This window comes from Orcinus orca, chromosome 11 (assembly GCF_937001465.1).
Source record: "Orcinus orca chromosome 11, mOrcOrc1.1, whole genome shotgun sequence".
In the NCBI taxonomy this organism is placed as follows: Eukaryota; Metazoa; Chordata; class Mammalia; order Artiodactyla; family Delphinidae; genus Orcinus; species Orcinus orca.
This window is the reverse complement of record NC_064569.1, coordinates 5,809,604-5,834,455: the sequence shown is the minus strand read 5'-3', so window position 1 is coordinate 5,834,455 and position 24,852 is coordinate 5,809,604. Positions and strand designations below refer to the sequence as shown.

Below are 24,852 nucleotides of genomic sequence, written 5' to 3'. Positions count from 1 at the left end.
GGCTGATGACTCGATGGCTGCTCCGTCCTTTGTTTACTGATAGGCGGTGACTTTCTTCATCTACCCTCCCTCCCTTCCTCCCTCCCTCCTTCTTCCCCTTCTCCTCCTCCCCTTCCTCCTTTCTCTCTGCCTCTCTGTCCCCAGTCTCTCTGCTTTGTAACCCAGCTACAACAGGGTATGGCGGGGAGCCTCTGTTCACGCCCCTGTGCTCATCTTGAAGTCGGACTCAGCCCTTTGGCACATCCCTCCCCTAAGAACCCATCCAGGATTCTTTGACACCGGTAAGGAATGCAGTTGTAGTGAGTCTTTCCTGGAGAGTCTATGGAGAGGCAAATGAGGGGGTCACACTACAAATTACACAGCAGAAATTAATGGACATTTCAACCAGGCACCCCCCACTTGTCACGCAGCAGCCCCCCCCATCCCCCTCTCCACCCTTCCCCCTCCCAGAGCCCTGGCTCTCGCCTTTTTTGGGCCCTGCATCTACCTCTAGCACCCCTGTCTCTTCTCTTAACTAGGGAATCTAACTCTCTCTGGCTGCTCCTCTCATATCTTCATACCGTTATCCTGCCCAACAGACAAAGGTCCCTCCTTAGGCTTTGCCCTCCTTGTCATGTGACAGGGAATTTTTAGTAAATGACAAATACTTCAGTATTTACTTCTTCCAAATAATGTTTTTTTCATGTCACGTCATGTCATTCATTAACTCAATAAACGTGCACAGTAGAGTACTATACATCTGACACCAGCTGTGTTCCCCCCAGAAGATGTATCTCTCTGACCTCACTCATTGTGAAAAAGCCATCCAAACCGTACATTGTGGGGGCGGGTGGGATGGGGGTGGGGAAGGCGATGAGGTTAATAGCCACTTCGGGGTTCAGAGTTATGAGATCTTAAAACCGAAAGTGACCTTAGGCATCGAAGGCATCGAAGTGCCTTCGATGGCAGGCACTTCCACCTGCGCCTCAGAATCATTTCCTTTAGTCAGAGCGGAAAGAGTCAGGTTGAAGAAGTGGATGTGCATCTGGAGCTCGGGGAGGGCAGGATGAGTATAAATCAACAGGGTGGTCCTGCCTCTTTGTAGGGCAGGATTTGTAGCAGGGAGGGGAAGGCCTTCTAGGTTAAAGTTTGAAGGGACTTTGCTAACATATGGAAATTAAAGAAGAGCTGGCAGAAGTGGGAGTGTTAACCATAAATGGTGAGTACAACGCATTATCCAGATGCTTGCTGGGCTCGGCAGTGCGATTGCCCAGCACTTTTATCCATGGGGTTGCACATGTGTCTGTCCATGTGTGGCAGGAAGGAGAAAACCACAAAGCCATCTGTTGGCTGAGGGATATCATGGTAGACTTTTCCAACCTCATCTCCTGTAGAATTAATGACGATGTCTCCAGACTCCCTAGCAGGCAATGCTATTGTCAGAATTGTCTGGAGGACCTCAGAAAGCTTGGGCTGTGTTTCTGTGGGGTGGGGACAGAGGATCACCTATGGGTGATCTCTGCCAGCAGAATCCTCTTGCCAGGAGGATCACCTACCAGCCATGTTCTCCGTCGATTGGTAGAAAGTGATCAGTAATCACATGGAAATGATGCCTGGAACCTCAGGGGGCTAGTCATGTGCACAGACATCCAGCCTGTGATGGCCCAACTGTGCTGTGGAAAGCAGAGCTGCTGGACCTGCATGATGGTGATGATGATGATGGTGATGATGATGATGATGGTGATGATGGTGATGATGATGGTGGTGATGGTGATGATGGTGATGGTGATGATGATGGTGGTGATGATGATGGTGGTGATGATGGTGGTGATGATGATGATGGTGATGATGATGGTGGTGATGGTGGTGATGGTGATGATGGTGATGGTGATGATGGTGGTGATGATGGTGGTGATGTTGATGGTGGTGATGGTGATGATGGTAATGATGATGGTGGTGATGATAATGGTGATGATGATGGTGGTGGTGATGGTGATGATGATGGTGGTGATGATGGTGATGATGGTGATGGTGATGGTGATGGTGATGGTGATGATGATGGTGGTGATGATGATTGTGATGGTGATGACTGTGATGACAACATCATTTACTGAGGTCCGCTATGTGCCAAGCACCTGGCCGAGTGCTCTATGAGCATTCCCATTGTGTCTTCAGGGCAACCCTGTGAAGGAGGTATCATTATCCTTTTTATATGACTTCACTTCTCTAATTACATCTAGCATTTGAACTCAAATATGTCTGATGCTAAAATCTGCTCCTACAACCATCTCTGTAGCAAAACAGAACAAGCAAATCATCCCACCCCTCAACACACAGCTGAGAGGGGCTGGGAGCTCTGTGGGTTCAGCATGGCCTGCCAGGGCCTCTAGGACTGTTTGCCAACATCAGTGAACTCAAGTGGGTTTTAGGATGGAGGGGAGATTGGAGAATGAAGAAGTTTTCAGTGTTGCTGGCTCTCCAGGACTGACACCGCATTTCTCATGGGAACCAGGATGGGTAACTCTTCACTTTCCCTTCTTTCAGCCTTAGGGGAAAATCAAGGCCAGGATCACAATAGTGATGGTAGTCACTAAGCTTCCTCATTCTCAAGTCCCCTCCCAGGGCCACAGGTGCCTGGGGGCTCATGTATGCCTGGGGCAATCTCCTTAGACAAGCTTTTACTGCTTCTTGACTTCTGTTCACTGGTTAACAAGGCTTTCTGTCAGGGATGTTGGTTCAAGTAAGATCTCCGTAGAAGTGTCAAGTATGCAGGTGAAAGCTGAATTCCTCTTGATGAACCAAGGGTGGCGGGAGGATGTTCTGCTTGCCCAGATCCCTCTTTGAGGAGCCCAGTGTGAAACCATTGCTTGCGTGGATGAGCGGAGGGCAGCGGAAAGAGACAGGTGATGATCGTGTGTACGCTTGGCCTTCTGTAGCCTCATACTACCTGGAACACCGCTTGGGACCTCCCAGATGAAGTCAGGTCTAAGGTGCGAGAGAGACGGATCTCTTAGTTTCTACTCTGAAGGAGTAAACTGACAGATAATGGCTCACGTCACAGGGTCACAGCTCTGGAGAGGTGAGAAATCTGTCTCTCAGTCTGATCCGCTTTGCTCTTCTCTTTCAGAGGTTCCAAAAACAGAGAAGACATTTGAAGAGCGCCTGGTACTCAAGGCTTTCTTGCTAAAGTTTGTCAATGCCTACTCACCCATCTTCTATGTGGCCTTTTTCAAGGGGAGGTGAGTATCTCGGTGCCACACATGGAAGGGCAATTGGTCATGAAGACTGAGCCCTCCACTGGAGTCAGCCTGTCTCCATTGTCAGTTTACACCCTTGGCCCCACTCCCCACTCCCTTTGCCACCTGGCTGCACTGAATCATTTTGGATTAGCATCTTCAGATTCTGTTAACATGGGGAACTCTGCAGTGATTCGGCTCTGGGCCCTGAAGGGTTAGTCTTAGAGGAATTTGTGTCTCTCAACTTGGAGGCTGTGACAGGAGGGAATTTCATGTCTAGCCAGTGGCTCTTAGATCTTGCAATACAGGTCTGATGGCAACTACTCAGAGTTAGTGTGGACTTCACAGATTAGGAGCACAGTCTCCCACAAGACTGCCCTTACCTCAGACAGTACTGCAAGCTCTGGGACTCTCAGGCCACTGATGGGTCTGCCCACCTGGCTACAGCCACTAACCCCTTGGGTTTGATAATTCACTAGAACAATTTATAGAGCTTGGAATGTGCTGTTCTTAAAATTAGGGTGTTATTATCACAAAGAGATACAAATTCAAAGCGACAGACGGGAGAGGCACGTAGGGCAAGGTCTAGGAGCATCCTGAAAAGAAGCTCCCGCGTCTTCAGGATGTCCTCAGCATGTCAGTTTCCTGGCACGTCCATGTGCGTCACCATCCGGGATGCTCGTCCAAGCTTCAGTGTCCACGGTTTTTGCTGGGGTCCTGGTATACAAGCATCATTGAATGAATCGTTGCTCATGTGATTGAACTCAATCTGCAGTCCCTCTCCCCGAGCTGAGGCCCGGCTGCTTTTACTGGGATCAAAGCCCCAACTCTCTGATCACGTGGTTGGTCTTTCTGGCACTGGCCTCCCCATCCTGAGTGATCTCATTAGCATAAACTTAGGTCTAGTCCCAGGGGCCCACCATGAATAACAAAGACACTCCTATCAGGAAATTCCAAGGGTTTAGAGGCTCCTCCCAGGGATCAGGGACAGTGACCAGTCATATTCTTTACTATATAACAGTCCTGGGTGATAAATAGTGATTGTGGTAGTCTTGGCAACAGCACAGTGTAATCTGCAGTAAGGACCATAAAAATGGTGCAAAGGAAGTATTAGGGGAACACTTAATTATGAACAGAGACAAGGAGACCTCACCAAGGAGGAAAGTCAAGCTGAGCCTCAAATGGACAAGTAGGATTTCAATAGATGGGTGAGGGGATGACATTTCAAGAAAGTGGGATTCTTCTGATGACCTCTCTGGTTCCATGGTTGGCTAGTACCTCTCTGCCTCCCCCATTGGCTCAATCTTCTTATCCCCCAATAAAATAGACTCTTAGGTCTTAGAAGAGGAATGAGGCAGGCTTCTTCCATTCCTTCTTCCATTCCAAGTATTTTCAATAAGAAGTCTGGAGTTTTCTTTTCTGGTCCCAGGAATCTCCACTTGCAACTTTAGTCCATCTTGGCCTTCATTTTCTGGGAAATCAGAAGCCCTCATGGAGGAATTGCAATCAGAACTCGATTCTTGACACGAGCTGAGGGAAAAAGGTGCAGGACAGTGCACTTGGAGACAATACAGACTTCGTCGTGTTTAGGCTCTGAAATGATCTCTCTCTCACACACACACACACACACACACGCGCGCGCGCGCGCGCGCGCGCACAGAGTGCCCCAGCCCCATTCCAGACCCAGCGTCAATCCCCTCCCCTTGGAATTTGACCACGTTAAGAGCTACGAATGAACTTATCTACAGAAGAGAAATAGAGTTACAGATGTAGAAAATAAACATGGTTACCGTGGGGTAAGGGGCAGGGAGGAATACATTGAAGATTGGGATTGACCCATACAGTACTATATATAAAACAGATAACTAATAAGGACCTACTGTATAGCACAGGGAACTCTGCTCAGTACTCTGTAATGGCCTATAGGGGAATAGAATCTAAAGAAGAATGGATATATGTCTATGCATAACTGATTCCCTTTGTTGTACAGCAAAAACTAACACAACATTGTAAATCAACTCTAATCAACTATATTCCAATAAAAACTAAAAATCAAGAGGTGAACCCTATGTGTTGTGGGTGATTGTTAGCTGATAACAGGTCTGAACTCCTTCCCGGTGATGAGCACCCACCCTGGCCAGTCCTTTCAAGAACAACGTCGGGCAGTGGCTGGTCCACTCAGGAGGCACGCCCTCAGGCAGTCCTGACTCCCTCTCTCTTCCCCTAACTCTTCCCACACTTCTCCGTTTCAGGTTTGTGGGCAGACCTGGAAGCTACGTTTATGTGTTTGACGGTTACCGCATGGAAGAGGCAAGTGGAGCCCCTGGTGTTTCATGCCCGGCTAGGCTAGTGGTTTGTAGGTGCCCCTGCCGCCCTGCCCCACCCTGCCCCACCCTGCCCCAATCCTTACGGCCTCCACAGGCTGGCTTAGTTCGCGCCCTTGCCTCTCTGAGCCCCGCCTGGCCTGACCGCCCCTTCCTTCCTCTTCTCCTCCTGCAGTGCGCCCCTGGGGGCTGCCTCATGGAGCTGTGCATTCAACTTAGCATCATCATGTTGGGGAAGCAGTTGATCCAGAACAACATCTTCGAGATTGGAGTCCCGTGAGTAATGAACTCTGCTTACCCCTCTCCTTGCTGCCAGGGCTGAGCCCAGCAGTGCCAGGCTTCCAGCAGGATCTCGTGGTCTCTCCTCTTCTAAGACAGATGGACTCTCTACTCCTCTGTCCACTCTCCAGTAACTTCCCCATGAGGTAGGGCCCCTCCCACAAGTCTCGTTTGCCAATCCAGTTCGGGATGTTTGAGTCTCAGAAGGATTAAGCACTTGCTTAAGTGCCCATAACAGAAAGTGACAGAGCTGTGAATCAGGTACCTCTGACCTCAAAGTGCATCATGCTTTTTTTAAAAAAATTATTTATTTTATTTTTGGCTGCTTTGGGTCTTCGTTGCCGCACGCGGGCTTTCTCTAGTTGCGGCGAGCGGGGGCTACTCTTTGTTGCGGTGCGTGGGCTTCTCGTTGCGGTGGCTTCTCTTGTTGCGGAGCACGCGGGCTCGAGGCGTGCAGGCTTCAGTACTTGTGACGCATGGGCTCAGTAATTGTGGCTCACAGGCTCAGTAGTTGTGGTGCACGGGCTTAGTTGCTCCGCGGCACGTGGGGTCTTCCCGGACCAGGGCTTGAACCCGTGTCCCCTGCATCAGCAGGCGGATTCTTAACCACTGTGCCACCAGGGAAGCCCCATCCTACTTTTAATGCTATGTCCTCCTGTAACTGAAAGTGGGGTCTGGCTGCTCGCCGCTCGAAAGCCAATAAAGAGGCAAGGTTGGTGGAAAGGAGAGTTTGCTTTGTTTTGGATGCCAGCAACCAGGATTGGGTGGGAGGGTGGACACCTGTCCAAAGGCCAAAACACCCCGCTCCTACACCCAGTGGGCAAGAGCTTTTATACGTGGAGGGAGGGGGCTACGTGCAGAAACAGTACAGTCAGCTCTGGCCGTCATCTTGAAATTGGTCATCGGTGGTCTGACCAGCGTCATCTTGATTGTTTTAGGTACACTTAATCTTCAGTTCCAGGGTCGGTTTGTTCCCATTTCCTTGAGGCCAGTTCTCGGAATTGTGGCAGCTTATGCCATGGCTACAGTCTGGTCATCATGCACTTAACTTCTTCCACCTGGTGGAGGTTTCAGTGTCTATAAGACAGCTCACAGGATATGGCTCAGAATATTATCTGAAGCCCTTAAGAAGGAACTATAGGTCCTTGACTATGCTTAATGACTAAATTGTTATTACTTGTCCTCCTTTGACTGTTTTGCTTTGTTTCTGAATTTTCTCACTTCTCTGATTAAACTTATTCTTCGGCTAAAGTTTTTCCACAGACAAAAGCAGGCTGAGGACTTAGCGGGGCAGGGAACACAGGGTTCTGCTCCATTTCACTCCCAGTGAACAAGTAACAGAGGCGTGGAAGATGAATAGGAAAGATTGAAACACAATGTAATCATTTAGAAAAATCTCTAAGGAACTGTGGAATATATGATCTTAGGAGGGGAAGGATGCATAGCTGGTGAAACAGAACAGATTTTCATGTGGATTGTTTCCCCTCCCCTCCCACGTGGTTTTTTTTTACAAAGACTTCTTTCATTAGGTTGTTTGTTTTTTATTAACGTCTTTATTAGAGTATAAATTGCTTTACAATGGTGTGTTAGTTTCTGCTGTATCACAAAGTGAATCAGCTATACGTATACATATATCCCCATATCTCCTCCCTCTTACATCTCCCTCCCACCCTCCCTATCCCACCCCTCTAGGTGGTCACAAAGCACCCAGCTGATCTTCCTGTGCTATGCGGCTGCTTCCCACTAGCTATCTATTTTACGTTTGGTAGTGTATATATGTCCATGCCACTCTCTCATTTCGTCCCAGCTTACCCTTCACCCTCCCCGTGTCCTCAAGTCCATTCTCTACGTCTGTGTCTTTATTCCTGTCCTGCCCCTAGATTCCTCAGAACCATTTTTTTTTTTTAGATTCCATATATATGTGTTAGCATATGGTATTTGTTTTTCTCTTTCCGACTTACTTCACTCTGTATGACAGACTCTAGGTCTATCCACCTCACTACAAATAACTCAATTTCGTTTCTTTTATGGCTGAGTAATATTCCATTGTATATATATACTACATCTTCTTTATCCATTCATCTGTCCATGGACACTTTGGTTGCTTCCATGTCCTGACTATTGTGAATAGAACTGCAGTGAACATTGTGGTACATGACTCTTTTTGAATTATGGTTTTCTCAGGGTATATGCCCAGTAGTGGGATTGCTGGGTTGTATAGTAGTTCTATTTTTAGTTTTTTGTTTTTGTTTTTTTTTTTCGGTATGTGGTCCTCTCACTGTTGTGGCCTGTCCCGTTGCGGAGCACAGGCTCCAGACGCGCAGGCTCAATGGCCGTGGCTCATGCGCCCAGCCGCTGCGTGGCATGCGGGATCTTCCCGGACCGGGGCACGAACCCGTGTCCCCTGCTTCGGCAGGTGGACTCTCAACCACTGAGCCGCCAGGGAAGCCCTATTTTTAGTTTTTTAAGGAACCTCCATACTGTTCTCCATAGTGGCTGTATCAATTTACATACCCACCTACAGTGCAAGAGGGTTCCCTTTTCTCCACATCCTCTCCAGCATTTATTGTTTGTAGATTTTTTGATGATGACCATTCTGACCAGTGTGAGGTGATACCTCATTGTAGTTTTGATTTGCATTTCTCTAATGATTAGTGATGTTGAGCAACTTTTCCTGTATTTGTTGGCCATCTGTATGTTTTCTTTGTAGAAATGTCTATTTAGGTCTTCTGCCCGTTTTTGGATTGGGTTGTTTGTTTCTGTGGTATTGAGCTGCATGAGCTGCTTGTATATTTTGGCAATTAATCCTTTGTCAGTAGCTTCATTTGCAAAAATTTTCTCCCATTCGTAGGGTTGTCTTTTCATCTTGTTTACGGTTTCCTTTGCTGTACAAAGCTTTTAAGTTTCATTAGGTCCCATTTGTTTATTTTTGTTTTTATTTCCCTTTCTCTAGGAGGTGGATCAAAAAGGATCTTGCTATGATTTATGTCGTAGAGTGTTCTGCCTATGTTTTCCTCTAAGAGTTTTATAGCGTCTGGCCTTACATTTAGGTCTTTAATCCATTTTGAGTTTATTTTTGTGTATGGTGTTAGGGAGTATTCTAATTTCATTCTTTTACATGTAGCTGTCCAGTTTTCCCAGCACCACTTATAGAAGAGGCTGTCTTTTCTCCATTGTATATTCTTGCCTCCTTTGTCAAAGATAAGGTGACCGTATGTGCGTGGGATAATCTCTGGGCTATCCATCCTGTTCCATTGATCTATATTTCTGTTCTTGTGCCAGTACCATACTATCTTGATTATTATAGCTTTCTGGTATAGTCTGACGTCAGGGAGCCTGATTCCTCCAGCTCCATTTTTCTTTCTCAATATTGCTTTGGCTATTCGGGGTCTTCTGTGTTTCCATACAAATTGTGAAATTTTTTGTTCTAGTTTTGTGAACAATGCCATTGGTAGTATGATAGGGATTGCACTGAATCTGTAGATTGCTTTGGGTAGTATAGTCATTTTCACAATGTTCATTCTTCCAATCCAGGAACATGGTATATCTCTCCATATGTTTGTATCATCTTTAATTTCTTTCATCAGTGTCTTATAATTTTCTGCATACAGGTCTTTTGTCTCCTGAGGTAGGTTTATTCCTAGGTATTTTATTCTTTTTGTTGCAGTGGTAAATGGGAGTGTTTCCTTATTTTCTCTTTCAGATTTTTCATCATTAGTGTATAGGAGTGCAAGAGATTTCTGTGCATTAATTTTGTATCCTGCTACTTTACCAAATTCATTGATTAGCTCTAGTAGTTTTCTGGTGGCATCTTTAGGATTCTCTGTGTATAGTATCATGTCATCTGCAAACAGGGACAGTTTTACTTCTTCTTTTCCAATTTGGATTCCTTTTATTTCTTTTTCTTCTCTGATTGCTGTGGCTAAAACTTCCAAAAGTATGTTGAGTAATAGCAGTGAGAGTGGGCAACCTTGTCTTGTTCCTGATCTTAGTGGAAATGGTTTCAGTTTTTCACGATTGAGAATGATGTTGGCTCTGGGTTTGTCATATATGGCCTTTATTATGTTGAGGTAAGTTCCCTCTATGCCTACTTTCTGGAGGGTTTTTATCATAAATGGGTGTTGAATTTTGTCAGAAGCTTTTTCTGCATCTATTGTGATGATCATATGGTTTTATCCTTCAATTTGTCTGTATGGTGTATCACATTGATTGGTTTGCATATATTGAAGAATCCTTGCATTCCTGGGATAAACCCCACTTGATCATGGTGTATGATCCTTTCAATGTGCTGTTGGGTTCTGTTTGCTAGTATTTTGTTGAGGATTTTTGCGTCTATGTTCATCAGTGATATTGGCCTGTAGTTTTCTTTTTGTGTGACATCTTTGTCTGGTTTTGGTATCAGGGTGATGGTGGCCTCGTAGAATGAGTTTGGGAATGTTCCTCACTCTGCTATATTTTGGAAGAGTTTGAGAAGGATAGGTGTTAGCTCTTCTCTAAATGTTTGACACAATTTGCCTGTGAAGCTGTCTGGTCCTGGGCTTTTGTTTGTTGGAAGATTTTTAGTCACAGTTTCAATTTCAGTGCTTGTGATTGGTCAGTTTATATTTTCTATTTCTACCTCGTTCAGTCTCAGAAGGTTGTACTTGTCTAAGAATTTGTCCATTTCTTCCAGGTTGTCCATTTTATTGGCATATAGTTGCTTGTAGTAATCTCTCATGATCCTTTGTATTTCTGCAGTGTCAGTTGTTACTTCTTCTTTTTCATTTCTATTTCTATTGATTTGAGTCTTTTCCTTTTTTTTTCCTGATGAGTCTGGCTAATGGTTTATCAATTTTGTTTATCTTCTCAAAGAACCAGCTTTTAATTTTATTGATCTTTGCTTTCATTTCCTTCATTTCTTTTTCATTTATTTCTGATCTGATCTTTATGATTTCTTCCTTCTGCTAACTTTGGGGGGTTTTTTGTTCTTCTTTCTCTAATTGCTTTAGGTGTAAGGTTAAGTTGTTTATTTGAGATGTTTCTTGTTTCTTGAGATAGGATTGTATTGCTATAAACTTCCCTCTTAGAACTGCTTTTGCTGCATCCCATAGGTTTTGGGTCATCATGTTAATTGTCATTTATTTCTAGGTAGTTTTGGGTTTCCTATTTGATTTCTTCAGTGATCTCTTGGTTATTTAGTATCATATTGTTTAGCCTCCACGTGTTTGTATTTTTTTACAGTTTGTTTCCTGTAATTGATATCGAGTCTCATAGCGTTGAGGTTGGAAAAGATACTTGATACAATTTCAATTTTCTTAAATTTACCAAGGCTTGATTTGTGACCCAAGATATGATGTATCCTGGAGAATGTTCCATGAGCACTTGAGAAGAAAGTGTTTTTGGATGGAATGTCCTGTAAATATCAATTAAGTCTATCTTGTTTAATGTGTCATTTAAACCTTGTGTTTCCTTATTTATTTTCATTTTGGATGATCTGTCCATTGGTGAAGGTGGGGTGTTAAAGTCCCCTACTATTATTGAGTTACTGTCGATTTCCCCTTTTACGGCTGTTAGCATCTGCTTTATGTATTGAGGTGCTACCATGTTGGGTGCATAAATATTTACAATTGTTATATCTTCTTCTTGGATTGATCCCTTGATCATTCTGTAGTGTCCTTGTCTCTTGTAATAGTCTTTATTTTAAAGTCTATTCTGTCTGATATGAGAATTGCTACTCCAGCTTTGTTTTGATTTCCATTTCCATGGAATATCTTTTTCCATCCCTTCACTTTAAGTCTGTGCATGTCCCTAGGTCTGATGTGGGTTTCTTGTAGACAGCATATATACGGGTCTTGTTTTTGTACCCATTCAGCCAGTCTGTGTCTTTTGGTTGGAGCATTTAATCCATTTACATTTAAGGTAATTATCGATATGTATGTTCCTATTATCATTTTCTTAATTGTTTTGGGTTTGTTATTGTAGGTCTTTTCCTTCTCTTGTGTTTCCTGCGTAAAGAAGTTCCTTTAGCATTTGCTGTAAAGCTGGTTTGGTGGTGCTGAATTCTCTTAGCTTTTGCTTGTCTGTAAAGGTTTTAATTTCTCCATCGAATCTGGATGAGATCCTTGCTGGGTAGAGTAATCTGGGTTGTAGGTTCTTCCCTTTCATCACTTTACATATGTCCTGCCACTCCCTTCTGGATTGTAGAATTTCTGCTGAAAAATCAGCTGTTAACCTTATGGGGACTCCCTTGGATGTTATTTGTTGCTTTTCCCTTGCTGCTTTTAATATTTTTTCTTTGTATTTAATTTTTGATAGTTTGATTAATATGTGTCTTGGCATGTTTCTCCCTGGATTTATCCTGTATGGGACTCTCTGAGCTTCCTGGACTTGACTGACTATTTCCTTTCCCATATTAGGGAAATTTTCAACTATAATCTCTTCAAATATTTTCTCAGTCCCTTTCTTTTTCTCTTCTTCTTCTGGGACCCCTGTAATTCGAATGTTGGTGCGTTTAATGTTGTCCCAGAGGTCTCAGAGACTGTCCTCAATTCTTTTCATTCTTTTTTCTTTATTCTGCTCTGTGGTAGTTATTTCCACTATTTTATCTTCCAGGTCACTTATCTGTTCTTCTGCCTCAGTTATTCTGCTATTGATTTCTTCTGGAGAATTTTTAATCTCACTTATTGTGCTATTCATCATTGTTTGTTTACTCTTTAGTTCTTCTAGGTCCTTGTTAAACATTTCTTGTATCTTCTCCATTCTATTTCCAAGATTTTGGATTGTCTTTACTATCATTACTTTGAATTCTTTTTCAGGTAGGCTGCCTATTTCCTCTTCATTTGTTTGGTCTGGTGGGTTTTTACCTTGCTCCTTCATGTGCTGTGTCTTTCTGTGTCTTCTCATTTTGCTTAACTTACTGTGTTTGGGGTCTCCTTTTCACAGGCTGCAGGTTTTTAGTTCCTGTTGTTTTTGGTGTCTTCCCCCAGTGAGTAAGGTTGGTTCAGTGAGTTGTGTAGGCTTCCTTGTGGAGGGGACTGGTGCCTGTGTTCTGGTGGATGAGGCTGGATCTTGTCTTTCTGGTGGGCATGACCGCATCCGGTTGTGTGTTTTGGGGTGTCTGTGAACTTATTATGATTTTAGGCAGCCTCTCTGCTCGTGGGTGGGGCTGTGTTCCTGTCTTGCTAGTTGTTTGGCATGGAGTGTCCAGTACTGGAGCTTGCTGGTCGTTGATTGGAGCCCGGTCTTAGCATTGAGACAGAGATCTCTGGGAGAACTCTCACCGATTCATATTACAAGGGGCTGGGAGGTCTCTGGTGGAGCAATGTCCTGAACTTGGCTCTCTCACCTCAGAGGCTCAGGCCTGACACCCAGCCAGAGCACCAAGACCCTGTCAGCCACAGAGCTCAGAAGAAAAGGGAGAAAAAAAATAAAAGAAAGAAAGAAAAAATAAATAAAATAAAGTTTTTAAAATTAAAAATTAAAAAAATTATTAAAATAAAAAAATATAAAAGTAATTTAAAAAAAAAGAGAGCAACCAAACCAACAAACAAATGTACCAATGATAACAAGTGCTAAAAACTGTACTAAACAAAACAACGGACAGATAGAACCCTAGGACAAATGGTAAAAGCAAACCTATAGAGACAAAATCACACAAAGAATTATATACACATACACACTCACAAAAAGAGAAAAGGGGGAAAAATATATATATAAAGGAAGAGAGTGCCAAAATCAATAGACAAATCTACCAATGATAATAAGCTCTAAATACTAAACTAAGATATACATAGAAATCAGGAACTAGTCAGTCGCATTCGGCAAACCCCAAGTCTACAGTTGCTCCCAAAGTCCACCTCCTCAATTTTGGGATGATTCATTGTCTTCAGGTATTCTACAGATGCAGGTGCATCAAGTTGATTGTGGAGATTTAAACCACTGCTCCTGAGGCTGCTGGGAGAGATTTCCCTTTCTTTTCTTTGTTAGCACAGCTCCTGGGGTTCAGCTTTGGATCTGGACCCGCCTCTGCGTGTAGGTCGCCTGAGGGCGTCTGTTCTTTGCCCAGACAGGACGGGGTTAAAGGAGCCGCTGATTCGGGGGCTCTGGCTCACTCAGGCCGCGGGGAGGGAGGGCTACGGAATGCGGGGCAAGCCTGCGGTGGCAGAGGCCGCCGTGACGTTGCACCAGCCTGAGGCGCGCCCTGTGTCCTCCCGGGCGAGTTGTCCCTGGATCACGGGACCCTGGCAGTGGCGGCTGCACAGGCTTCGGGAGGGGAGGTGTAGAGAGTGACCTGTGCTCGCACACAGGCTTCTTGGTGGCTGCAGCAGCAGCCTTAGCGTCTCATGCCCGTCTCTGGTGTCCACACTGGTAGCTGCAGCTCACGTCCGTCTCTGGAGCTCATTTAGGCGGTGCTCTGAATCCCCTCTCCTCGCGCACCCCGAAACAATGGTCTCTTGCCTCTCCGGCAGGTCCAGACTTTTTCCCGGACTCCCTCCCGGCTAGCTGTGGCGCACTAACCCTCGTCAGGCTGTGTTCACACAGCCAACCCCAGTCCTCTCCCTGGGGTTGGCTGTGTTCACACAGCCAACCCCAGTCCTCTCCCTGGGGTCTGACCTCCAAAGCCCGAGCCTCAGCTCCCAGCCCCGCCCGCCCCGGCGGGTGAGCAGACAAGCCTCTCGGGCTGGTGAGTGCTGGTCGGCCCCGATCCTCTGTGCGGGAATCTCTCCGCTTTGCCCTCTGCACCCCTGTGGCTGCGCTCTCCTCCGCGGCTCCGAAGCTCCCCGGCTCCGCCACCCGCAGTCTCCGCCCGCGAAGGGGCTTCCTAGTGTGTGGAAACCTTTCCTCCTTCACAGCTCCCTCCCAGAGGTGCAGGTACCGTCCCTATTCTTTTGTCTCTGTTTTTCCTTTTTTCTTTTGCCCTACCCAGGTACGTGGGAAGCTTCTTGCCTTTTGGGAAGTCTGAGGTCTTCTGCCAGCGTTCAGTAGGTGTTCTGTAGGAGTTGTTCCACATGTAGATGTATTTCTGATGTATTTGTGAGGAGGAAGGTGATCTCCACGTCTTACTCCTCTGCCATCTTCAAGGTCCTCCCTTTCATTAGGTTTTGCATTGAGATAGTCATGAAAATAACTGCTGACTCACGAGCACTGGACCCAAAAAAGAGGATGAAACAGGTGAAAATCTACCTTCAGGTCAAAGGAAAATGTCGCCCCCTCTGCCTTTTGTTTCTATTGCTTTTTTAGTTGTAAAAAAAGAAATCTGTTTCAGGGGGTGTTTTCAGCTAGCCTGGCATCAGAGAGCCAGGGAATGACAGAGAGGATCAGGGGCGACTCTTATAGGCTGGGCCTGTTCTGTTTAGCAGGACTGGATGGACAGTTTGTACCAGGCTCAGAGTTCTTTGCAAACTTCTTGCAAGATTATCCGTCCTGTGACGCAGTCGTCAGACAGTCCCCACAAGGTTAGGTGAAGATACTGCCACACACTCTGTCTCCCTTTTGGAGATTTACTAAGCACATTATTTTAATGGCTCTGAGAAATCCTGCAATAAACTGGTTTAATCCCTTTATTTCCAGCTGCATTTGTTCATGTCATTGGCCTGGGTTCTTAGTAGCAGACCTTGGAGTCCACTCTGGCTAGTTTAAGCAGCAAAGGAATTTGAGAACAATAAGTGTCCAACAGAATATTCTATAAGGGTAGAGAGCCAGGCCCTGAGCTACGTAACCAGGAATAACACTGTCCACACTGCAGGAGCGCCTGCAGGGAATACCACTGCCTTCATCTCTTGGCTTGTATGGCTCAGGTATTAAAAAATGAGAATTGGGTACCACAGAGCTGTACCCACAAAAACTGCAGCCTGAGCCTTCCCAGCTGTCTTCATCAGCTTGAGTTGCTGTAACACAATAGCATCGACTGGGTAGCTTATTTCCCACAGTTCTGGAAGCCATGAAGTTGAAGATTATGGAGCCAGCCGGTTTGGTCCTGATGAAGACCACCATCTCCCTGTAAGCTCATGTGACCCAGGCTCTGTGTATGTGTGGAGAGAGAGCTCTGGTGCTCTCTTCTTCTTTTTTTTCTTTTTTTAATTTTTATTTTATACTGGACGATAGTTGATCTACAATATTGTGTTCGTTTCAGGTATACAGCAAAGTGATTCCGTTATACATATACATATATAGTATCTATTCTTTTTCAGATTCTTTTCCCATATAGGTTATTACAGAGTATTGAGTAGAGTTCCCTGTGCTCTACAGCAGGTCCTTGTTGATTATCTATTTTATATAAAGTAGTGTGTATATGTTAATCCCAGACTCCTAATTTATGCCCCCCTCCACCTTTCCCCTTTGGTAACCATAAGTTTGTTTTCTGAGTCTGTGGGTCTGTTTCTGTTTTGTAAATTAGTTCATTTGTATCATTTTTTTAGATTCTGCATATAAATGATATCATATGATATTTGTCTTTCTTTGCCTGACTTACTTCACTTAGTGTGATGATCTCTAGGTCCATCCATGTTGCTGCAAATGGCATTATTTCGTTCTTTTTAATGACTAAGTAACATTCCATTGTATATATGTACCATATCTTCTTTATCCATTCATCTGTTGATGGACATTTAGGTTGCTTCCATGTCTTGGCTACTCTAAATAGTGCTGCTTTGAACATTGGTGGTGCCCTCTTCTTATAAGGGCACCAATACCATTGTGGAAGCCCCACCCTCATGGCCTCATCTAAACATAATTACCACTCAAAGGTCCCACCTCCTAATACCATCACATTGGTGGGTAGGACATATAGATTCTGGAGGGGACACAGACATTCAGACCATAACACAAGGCTCTCTGTTTCTTTTTCTTTAACTTATACACAAGATTTGTATACAACTAAATACAGAAAAATGCATATGAAATGGTCCTTATCTCCTCAGAGATTAGTTTTTTTAGTTTGGGAGACAAAATAGACTGCATGTGACTGGGTGTTCTCTCTCTGGTGCAAACTTTGTCAGAATTCAGACAAGTAAAGGTCAGGCATTTTGGAACAGTCAAAAAGAAAGCTGCGAAAGCAGGGGGCTGCGTCTGTGACTTGAAAGAAGGCTGTCACTGTCATATATAGCAAGTTGGTCTGCCATTATTTTGTTTAAAGAAACAGTTTCCCGGACTTCCCTGGTGGCACAGTGGTTAAGAATCCGCCTGCCAATGCAGGGGACACAGGTTCGAGCCCTGGTCTGGGAAGATCCCACATGCCGCGGAGCAACTAAGCCCATGTGCCACAACTACTGAGCCTGAGCTCTAGAGCCTGCGCACCACAACTACTGAAGCCTGTGCGCCTAGAGCCCAGGCTCCACAACAAGAGAAGCCACCACAGTGAGAAGTCTGTGCACTGCAATGAAGAGTAGCCCCCGCTCGCCGCAACTAGAGAAAACCCAAGTGCGGCAACGAAGAACCAACGCAGACAAAAATAAATAAATTAAAAAAAAAGAAACAGGTTCCCTTAGATGTAGATTTATTTTCTAAACAAACAACAGACTGACTCGGGTTTATCAAAACACTTAGTGACTCAGGTGTTGCTTTAGGAGAAGATGAGGTAGTGGTGCCTGACCGGTCTTGGGGCATGCCAGGGTCATGGCAAGGGTGAGAGCCCCAAATCTCTCTCAGTCTGCTTAAGGGTCGCTGAGCCTAGGTTCCTGGGGCTGATTGGAACCATTAGCAGATATACATGATCCACTCCTTTCTTTAGGGAAAGCTACACCAGTCACTGCTCCCATGGGGGGCTGTGACTGTCTGACAGATCCCCAGAGAAAGCTATTCTTTGGTCTTTCTCAGAAACACAACTAGAGAGCTCAAGTTATGATGGAGACGATCGGATTTATCTGGAAAGAAAACCTGTTTTCATGAGAGCCCTACTTCAAGGCATGAGAATCCTGAGCATTCGCTCATAACACTTTGCCATCCCAGTCGTCAGAATGGGTCTCACCATCACTGGCCATCAGTTAGGCTGTTTTTCTGTCCCCACACTGGGGTAACCACAGGAGGCACTTGGGCACGTGATTTTTCTCGGAGGAGCTGGAGGAGAACATGGTTTGGGCATCTCAACCCTCTGAAACAGCACCTCGTTCTCAGCTTCCTGGTTGAAAGTCACTCCGTGATAGTCATCAAACAAAGCTGGTGAGACACGTGGTCACTGTGGTCTAGGAGCTTACCATCTCAGAGAGAACACATTTGTTATGGACAAACATCCAGAAAATATACATGCCAAGAAAAAGATGTGCCAACGCCACATCTGGCCCCTTCGAAGCCGTGAGTCCATCCCCTCCACCACTGCTGCAAAGGAAAGTCTCCAGTCCCCTCCAAACATCCGGGTGAACACACCTGTCTTTCCAGTACATTGGTTGGAATTGGAGACAGCTTGCCATTTTTTCATTCCCAGGCGTCTCTTCTACCACTTGGCCCATCCACTTGGGACCCAGAAGTCTTTTTTTTTTTTTTTTTTTTGAGGTACGCGGGCCTCTCACTGTTGTGGCCTCTCCCGTAGCAGAACACAGGTTCCAGACGCGCAGGCTCAGCGGCCACGGCTCACGGGCCCAGCCGCTCCACGGCATGTGGGATCTTCCCGGACCGGGGCACGAACCCGTGTCCCCTGCATCGGCAGGCGGACTCTCAACCACTGCGCCACCAGGGAAGCCCCCAGAAGCCTTTTTTAGGGTGTAAGAGAGGCAAGAACTCAGTCATTTGGACAGTATGTTGGATGTTCCCCACCCAGCAACTCTATCAGCTCCATGACAGATGATACCTACACACAGCTGTTTTCCTTGAAGGCGAAATTTCCTTCCTTATGCTTGATGTGTGTTTACTATGCCACACTTTAACTGATGGCATTCGCATGACATTCATAAAGCTGTGAGCAAGTCACTTCCTACGTCTCACTATCCTCATCTCTTGAGGAAAAGCATATAATAATACATAATATACAACAGGATATAATACCTCTTTAGTATATAATAATGTAATAATCTCTAAGGTTTTGTCATTTCAGCTCTAGCATTCTATGACCCTCTCCTCTATTCAGTGAAATTGGTCACTGCCGATTCCAATACAAGTCACTTCTCTTCCAAAATAGTTTTCCTCATTTTAGTTCCTAATCTGTTAGTGAACACATACAACCTAATCATATAGTTGAAGTCAGGAATGTAGAGCAAAAGTTCTCCCACCAAGCCCTACGGTATTTTATCTTCAAAGTTCTCTGCAATTCTACAGGTTGTGACTGAGTTTGCTCACCTGAAATCGCCACGATTATGATTATTGGGTCTTCCACGCCCCAGGCAGAGCCCACTCTCAGTAGATTAGACCCATCAATCCAGAGCTCATGCACCTGGCCACATCCTTATGTATGATAGAGAAACATGAAATAAGCAATAAAAAAGGGGAGTCTTTTATAGGCAAAAGAGAAATGACCACTGAGCCTGACAGTGACGAAGGAATAGTGTGAATTATAAAAACTAGACCCAGTGGTCTTTAACTCTTTCGTGGAGGCAACACATCTCTGTAGGGCAGTGATTGTTGAACAGATCTGGGTTTAAATCCAGGCATTGCAATATAGTCCCTGTGAGACCTTGGGAAAGTTATTCTAGAAAGACACATGGTTATGCAAAAATACAGCTTGCATATATGCTCAGGTCTCTAGAAAAGAGAATATATGGGTATCCGAGAAAGGATGAACCGTTCCTGGGGGTACAGGTAGCCAAGGTGTTACTGAGTGTCATTGGCTTTTATGTTTACAAGTGATGCTCTCTGAGTGTTTCGAGTCCAGGGAGTGAGCTGAAAAGACCTTCTCAGGAACAGTGTTTTTCTCTTATGTTCTGGGACCCATGGCTTGTGGTTCATGGTAGCTCTTTGGTGCCGTCAGAGCCTGCATCCAGTTTTTTCCCTCAGGGAGATAAATATTAATCTTCGAGACCAGACTTGATTTTTAAAAACAGAAGCAAGTCTGAGGAGTTATGTAGGTAATCATACTGGATAAGAATATTTGGGGTAAAAAAAATATGGTTATACACATAAATTGATCATTTTTCGTGTTTGTTATTTACTTCTGAAAGCAATTTGCTGAGATTCTGCCAAAGAGAATTTTAAAATGTTAAAGACTATTGAACTGGCTTTGCTGGTAAGCCAGGTAGTCGGCTGTAATTTATCTAACTCCCTAAGGGTGCACGGTTCTCCTTAGATTCTCTGTGCGTGCATGTGCGTGCATGTGTGCGTGTGCGTGCATGTGTGTGTATTGCTAAAAGCACCACCACTACAAATTCTAGTGTCTTCTTGAGTCGACCAGTCCAGTAGGCTTCTTGCATTAGATTGTTTCCCAATCTTTGGTCATTTGTCAGCCAACTTTTAAATTGTTTTCCATTACCTACCTAGACAGCTATTTGCTATTAATTTCCTCTAAACCAATTCACTTTTTAAGTCCATCACATTTCTGAAAGTGGAAAACTAACATTATCAGTTACCCTGAATAGCAAATAGTAGAAAGAAATACAATAAAACTGATCCATTATTAATCCATGAAGTTAGCCTAAGATCTGCATTCTCTTTACTGAAAAAGAAGTTGCACAAGTCCCGGGGAGTTGTTAAAGACATACCAGCAGCAGACTGGGGTTTTCTCCTGGACTGCAATCAGAGGGATGAGCGGAGAGCAGTGAATAATTCTTCCAGGTGCTCTAACGAGATGTTAGGCCAAGTCTAGTGAGCTTCCAAAAACATCACATGAGCTGCTAGTGGCACGTGTCCTTTGCTTGGGAGACATTGGCTCAGCACAGTGTTCTTGCCTTTTAACCCCGCAGGTCTCCACGGGGCTGGCACAGATACCAGGCATGTCCATGAATACTGTACACCTGTCCTTTGGGACCAAGATAAGCATCTTCAGCTTCCAGACCTCTCCCTTTGCTACCCCTAAATCTGGCAGGTGCCCCAGACAGGGCCACCATGGAAGGCCAGCACCGTCCAGACAGAAGCATGTCCCACTTTTGCTAGGCCTGCTTCAGAGCCCCTGGAGATGGAAAAATGAAGTGCTTTCGGAGGAAGCAGCAAAACTGGGAGCAGTAACTCTTTACGGGCAATGAGGACATGATACTAGATGAAGCTGAAGTTGTGTGGCCTGGCCTTGGACTCTCCCCACTCACACATCCCCAGGCTCCTGGGGCCTGACACAGTTGTGACAGATGCTTTCCAGAGGGGAGCCAGGTGGTTTTCAACACAACAGGCTCCAGAATAATGCTCATTGGCAGCTCCTTCTGAGATAACTTCAGACATGGCCGGCTCGCAGGGCAGAATCCGATCTTGTGCTATTTATGATCTGAGTCCATTGATGGGGATTTTCCTCATCTCCCCCGCCACACACACACCACCTTTCCCATATGTGTTTGTGCAAAATGGACTTTGGATCCAGACGTCATGGTGCCCCCAAACACGCCACAGCACATCCCAAGTCCTCGCTATAATTTTATCTCGAACTCAGCTCTAGTATTCCATGAAGCAAAATTGGAAATGGCCTTTAATCGTTCAGAGAGATAAATGTGTGTGTGTGTGTGTGTGTGTGTGTGTGTGTGTGTGTGTGTGTGTAAGGGTAAATGCTCTTTTTCAGGTGCCAGATTCTTTCCTGAGTGACGTCTGAGATGGACAGAGCTGATGAATTAATACTTCCGCTGGCAAAATGTCCCCCCGTCCCTATTCTTGCTAGAAGCACCAGATCACACCCCAAAATAGCCAATATACCCCTGCACACAGCCAGGAAGATTTCATAAACTTTCTTCTTTTTTTGATAAATGTGATAAATATTGTATTTAAAGACATAAAACAGTCTCTCTTTAAAGCCATCACAGGCAAGGGAAGCTGTGTGTTCCCCTCAATACAGTGGACTATGACTGTGAGTCAGGGGTTTAAGGAACAAAGTTGAATCCTGTCCTGTGTCAAGAAGAGGAATACACAGCTCCGAGGCTGATGTGTTTCTCTTCTTCGGCCCATGGCGGGCTTGCTTCTGCCTTCTTTCACGAGGCTCGAGGTCTGTGAAGCCAGGGTCTGTGGAGGACTCCTGGGGCCTGGATCCTGCAGCCAGGAGGCCAAGGCGTGACCGACAGTCACCGTGGTCTCAGGGTGAGCCTGTGGGGCACATGCAGGGGAAAGGCTCAGAGGCTTCTGGACAGAGTTTCTCAGACTTGTCATTCACAAGGGACAGAGAAAGAGCAGATGAAAAGGAGACAAGGGTAACCTCAAAGGAGTTATTTTAACAAACGAATGCATCATACGGTAGGAATCATAATGTGAAGTTTTCCAAACGCCCCGTCTGTGTGTTATACAACGTGCAGGATTCCTCTTAAATCCTGCTCTCGAGGGACTTCCTTTATTAATGTTTTTAATGGGCGCTGAGATCTCCAGGAGGGAGACTCCCAGTAAGGAGAGGTTCGTAAGAATTATTTGTGGATGTTTGGACCCCCCCACGGCGTATTGCATGGCCGACCGCGGTGTCCTTCCTGAGGCCGTCCTCTGCCCTGGCCTTCGTTGCCACAGGGTCTCACAGTTGAGCATCTCTTCCTGTGACTGCTCCTTCCTTGCCCTCTGAAGGCTCCTTCCCCTCCACGCCACCCACAGGAGGTGTTCGTTGCTAGAGTTTCCATTGTTCTCTCCGTGATGGTTCTCGGGTCTCTAGCTCCAACCCGGACCTGTTTTCAGAGCTCTAGACCCCATATAACTGTTTACGAGACATCCCTACTTAATTGTCTCATGAAGCCCTCCATCTCAACAACTTCTCCTCCCGCTCTCCTCTTGTGTCCCCCAGTTTAGCGAACTCTGCCACCACCCACCCACACGGCCAAGGACTTCGGGGGGTCATCCTCGGTTCCTCTTCCCTTCCCAACTGCAATTCCCCACCAGCTTCTTAACCCCACCTCCTAAGCGTGTCTCGTTCTGCTTTCTTCCATGGCCACGGCAGTCATCCTGGCCTCTGCTACCCTGATCTCTCACTTGAACCGCCACATCCGCACGGCTTACAAGGCCATCTTCATGAACTGGTGCTGCCTCTCACGCCCTCCTTCATCACTTTCTCTGCTGCTTTATGCTGCGGACGTTTGGGTCTCCCTTTGTTCCGGGCGGTGGCCGTGCTCGCACTGTCTCTGGCTGTTGCACAAATAACTCCCTCTGCCTAGAACCCCCCCCCCACCCCCTCTCACTTTCCCATGCTGCTGCTTTCGTCTTTCATCCTTCGGTTGGGTTACACAGCTTTTCCCCAGGGAAACCTTGCAGGTTAGGTTGCCCATGATTCCCTAAATCTCTCCCTTTATAATACTCATTATACCATATTGGTGACACTTGTTCAAGTGTCCACTTCCCCGGCTTAATTACCTCATTAAACACATCGGATGTCTTTTATTTCTTATTTATCTTTTGGGTTTTGCCTGATCATTTTTAAAAATTGAAATATAGTTTATTTACAATATTGTGTTAGTTTCAGGTGTACAGCAAAGTGATTCAGCCATGCATGTGTATATATTCTTTTTCAGTTTATTTTTCACTATACGTTACTATAAGATATTGAATATAGTTCCCTGTGTTATACAGTAAATCCTTATTGTTTATCTATTTTATGTATAATAGTTTGTATCTGTTAATCCCAAACTCCTAATTTATCCCTCCCCTGTCCCTTTTCTCTTTGGTAATCATAAGTTTGTTTTCTATGTCTGTGAGTCTGTTTCTGTTTTGTGTATAGATTCATTAGTATTATTTTTTAGATTCCACATATGTGATATCATATTTGTCTTTCTCTGACTTACATCACTTAGTATGATAATCTCTAGGTCCATCATGTTGCTGCCAATGGCAATATTTCATTCTTTTTAAACACATCAGATGTCTTATTGGTCACATTTATTTTTTTCCTTGAGACCATCCTCTAGGAACCCTCCATTATCCTGTTTAGACCAGAAGTGTTTGTTCGCTAAACCTTCCATACAGCTATCAATCCCTGTTAGGTCCAACACTTTTTTTTCTGGTGGATTCTTTGCCAGATTCCATACTGTTTTCTCTATTGCTTTAGATCCTTGGTTGGTGAAATTCATCCTCCAGGAACTTCATGAGAATGGAGGCATAGAAATACATCTTTTTTGAAAATTTGCATGTTTGAAAATGTCTTCATTCTGCCTTTGCACTCCTTGTATACTTTGGCTAGGTATAAAATCCTATGCTAAAAATCATTTGCCTTCTCAATGTTAATACATTTCCCTGGAGTTTTCTATTGTAAAGGGCTGATGTTGAGAATTCTAATATCCTTTTGCTTATAATTTTTAGAGAATCTATCTTTGTCCTTCTGGACCTGGAAGCTGTTAGAATCCTTTTCTTTCTTCTTAGTGTTCTGAAATCTCAAGGTGATATGCTTTGGTGGAGATCCTTTTCTTTCTTCATTTTGGTGAGTAGGTCCTTAAAATCAGAGAGTGCATGTCCTGGGACTTCCCTGGCGGTCCAGGGGTTAAGACTATGCACTTCCAATGCAGGGGGTGTGGGTTCGATCCGTAGTTGGGGAACTAAGATCCCACATGCCGTGTGGTGTGGCCAAAAAAATTTAAAAAAAAAAGTGCATGTCCTTCACCTCTGGGACATTTTCTTTATTTCTCTTGTAGTTTCTTCCCCACCATTTTCTCTGTCTTCTCTTGCTGCGTAAATGTTGAAGTTCATAGACTGATTAATTTCCTTCTCTTTTCTTTCCTCTTGCCCATATATTTGTCTTTAGTTCTATTTTCTTTTTTCCCTAAGAGGTTATTGATTTTTAACTTCCTATCATTTTATTGGATTTATGTCAGATCCAGAGTTTCCCTGGTTCATTTTCTTCTCTGAATAAACTTTTTGCTCCTGTTGGTGTTGGGAAGTGGTGGTCACTTGGGCAATATGGGTGGACAGAGAGATTAGGGTCTGCTGTTCCTTTAATAGTGCCTTGACCAATCCCTACCTCCTGCCTTTGCTGATACCTGGTGCCTGCAATTCCTGAGCCTTTCTGAGATTTTTCAGCATGAGTTGACTTGCTTTTCCCT

General features: G+C 44.9%; 1 protein-coding gene across 3 annotated transcripts in view; it reads left to right on the top strand.

Annotated features, from left to right (window-relative positions):
- The window catches only part of ANO2 (anoctamin 2), a 334,282-nt gene that overhangs the window by 268,121 nt on the left and 41,309 nt on the right, over positions 1–24,852 (top strand). For all 3 annotated transcript variants that reach the window (XM_033404279.2, XM_033404277.1, XM_033404276.1), the window contains 3 exons: positions 3,107–3,218; positions 5,468–5,525; positions 5,715–5,815. In XM_033404279.2, the coding sequence (XP_033260170.1) occupies positions 3,107–3,218; positions 5,468–5,525; positions 5,715–5,815 (271 nt within the window). The remainder of the gene's footprint in view (positions 1–3,106; positions 3,219–5,467; positions 5,526–5,714; positions 5,816–24,852) is intronic.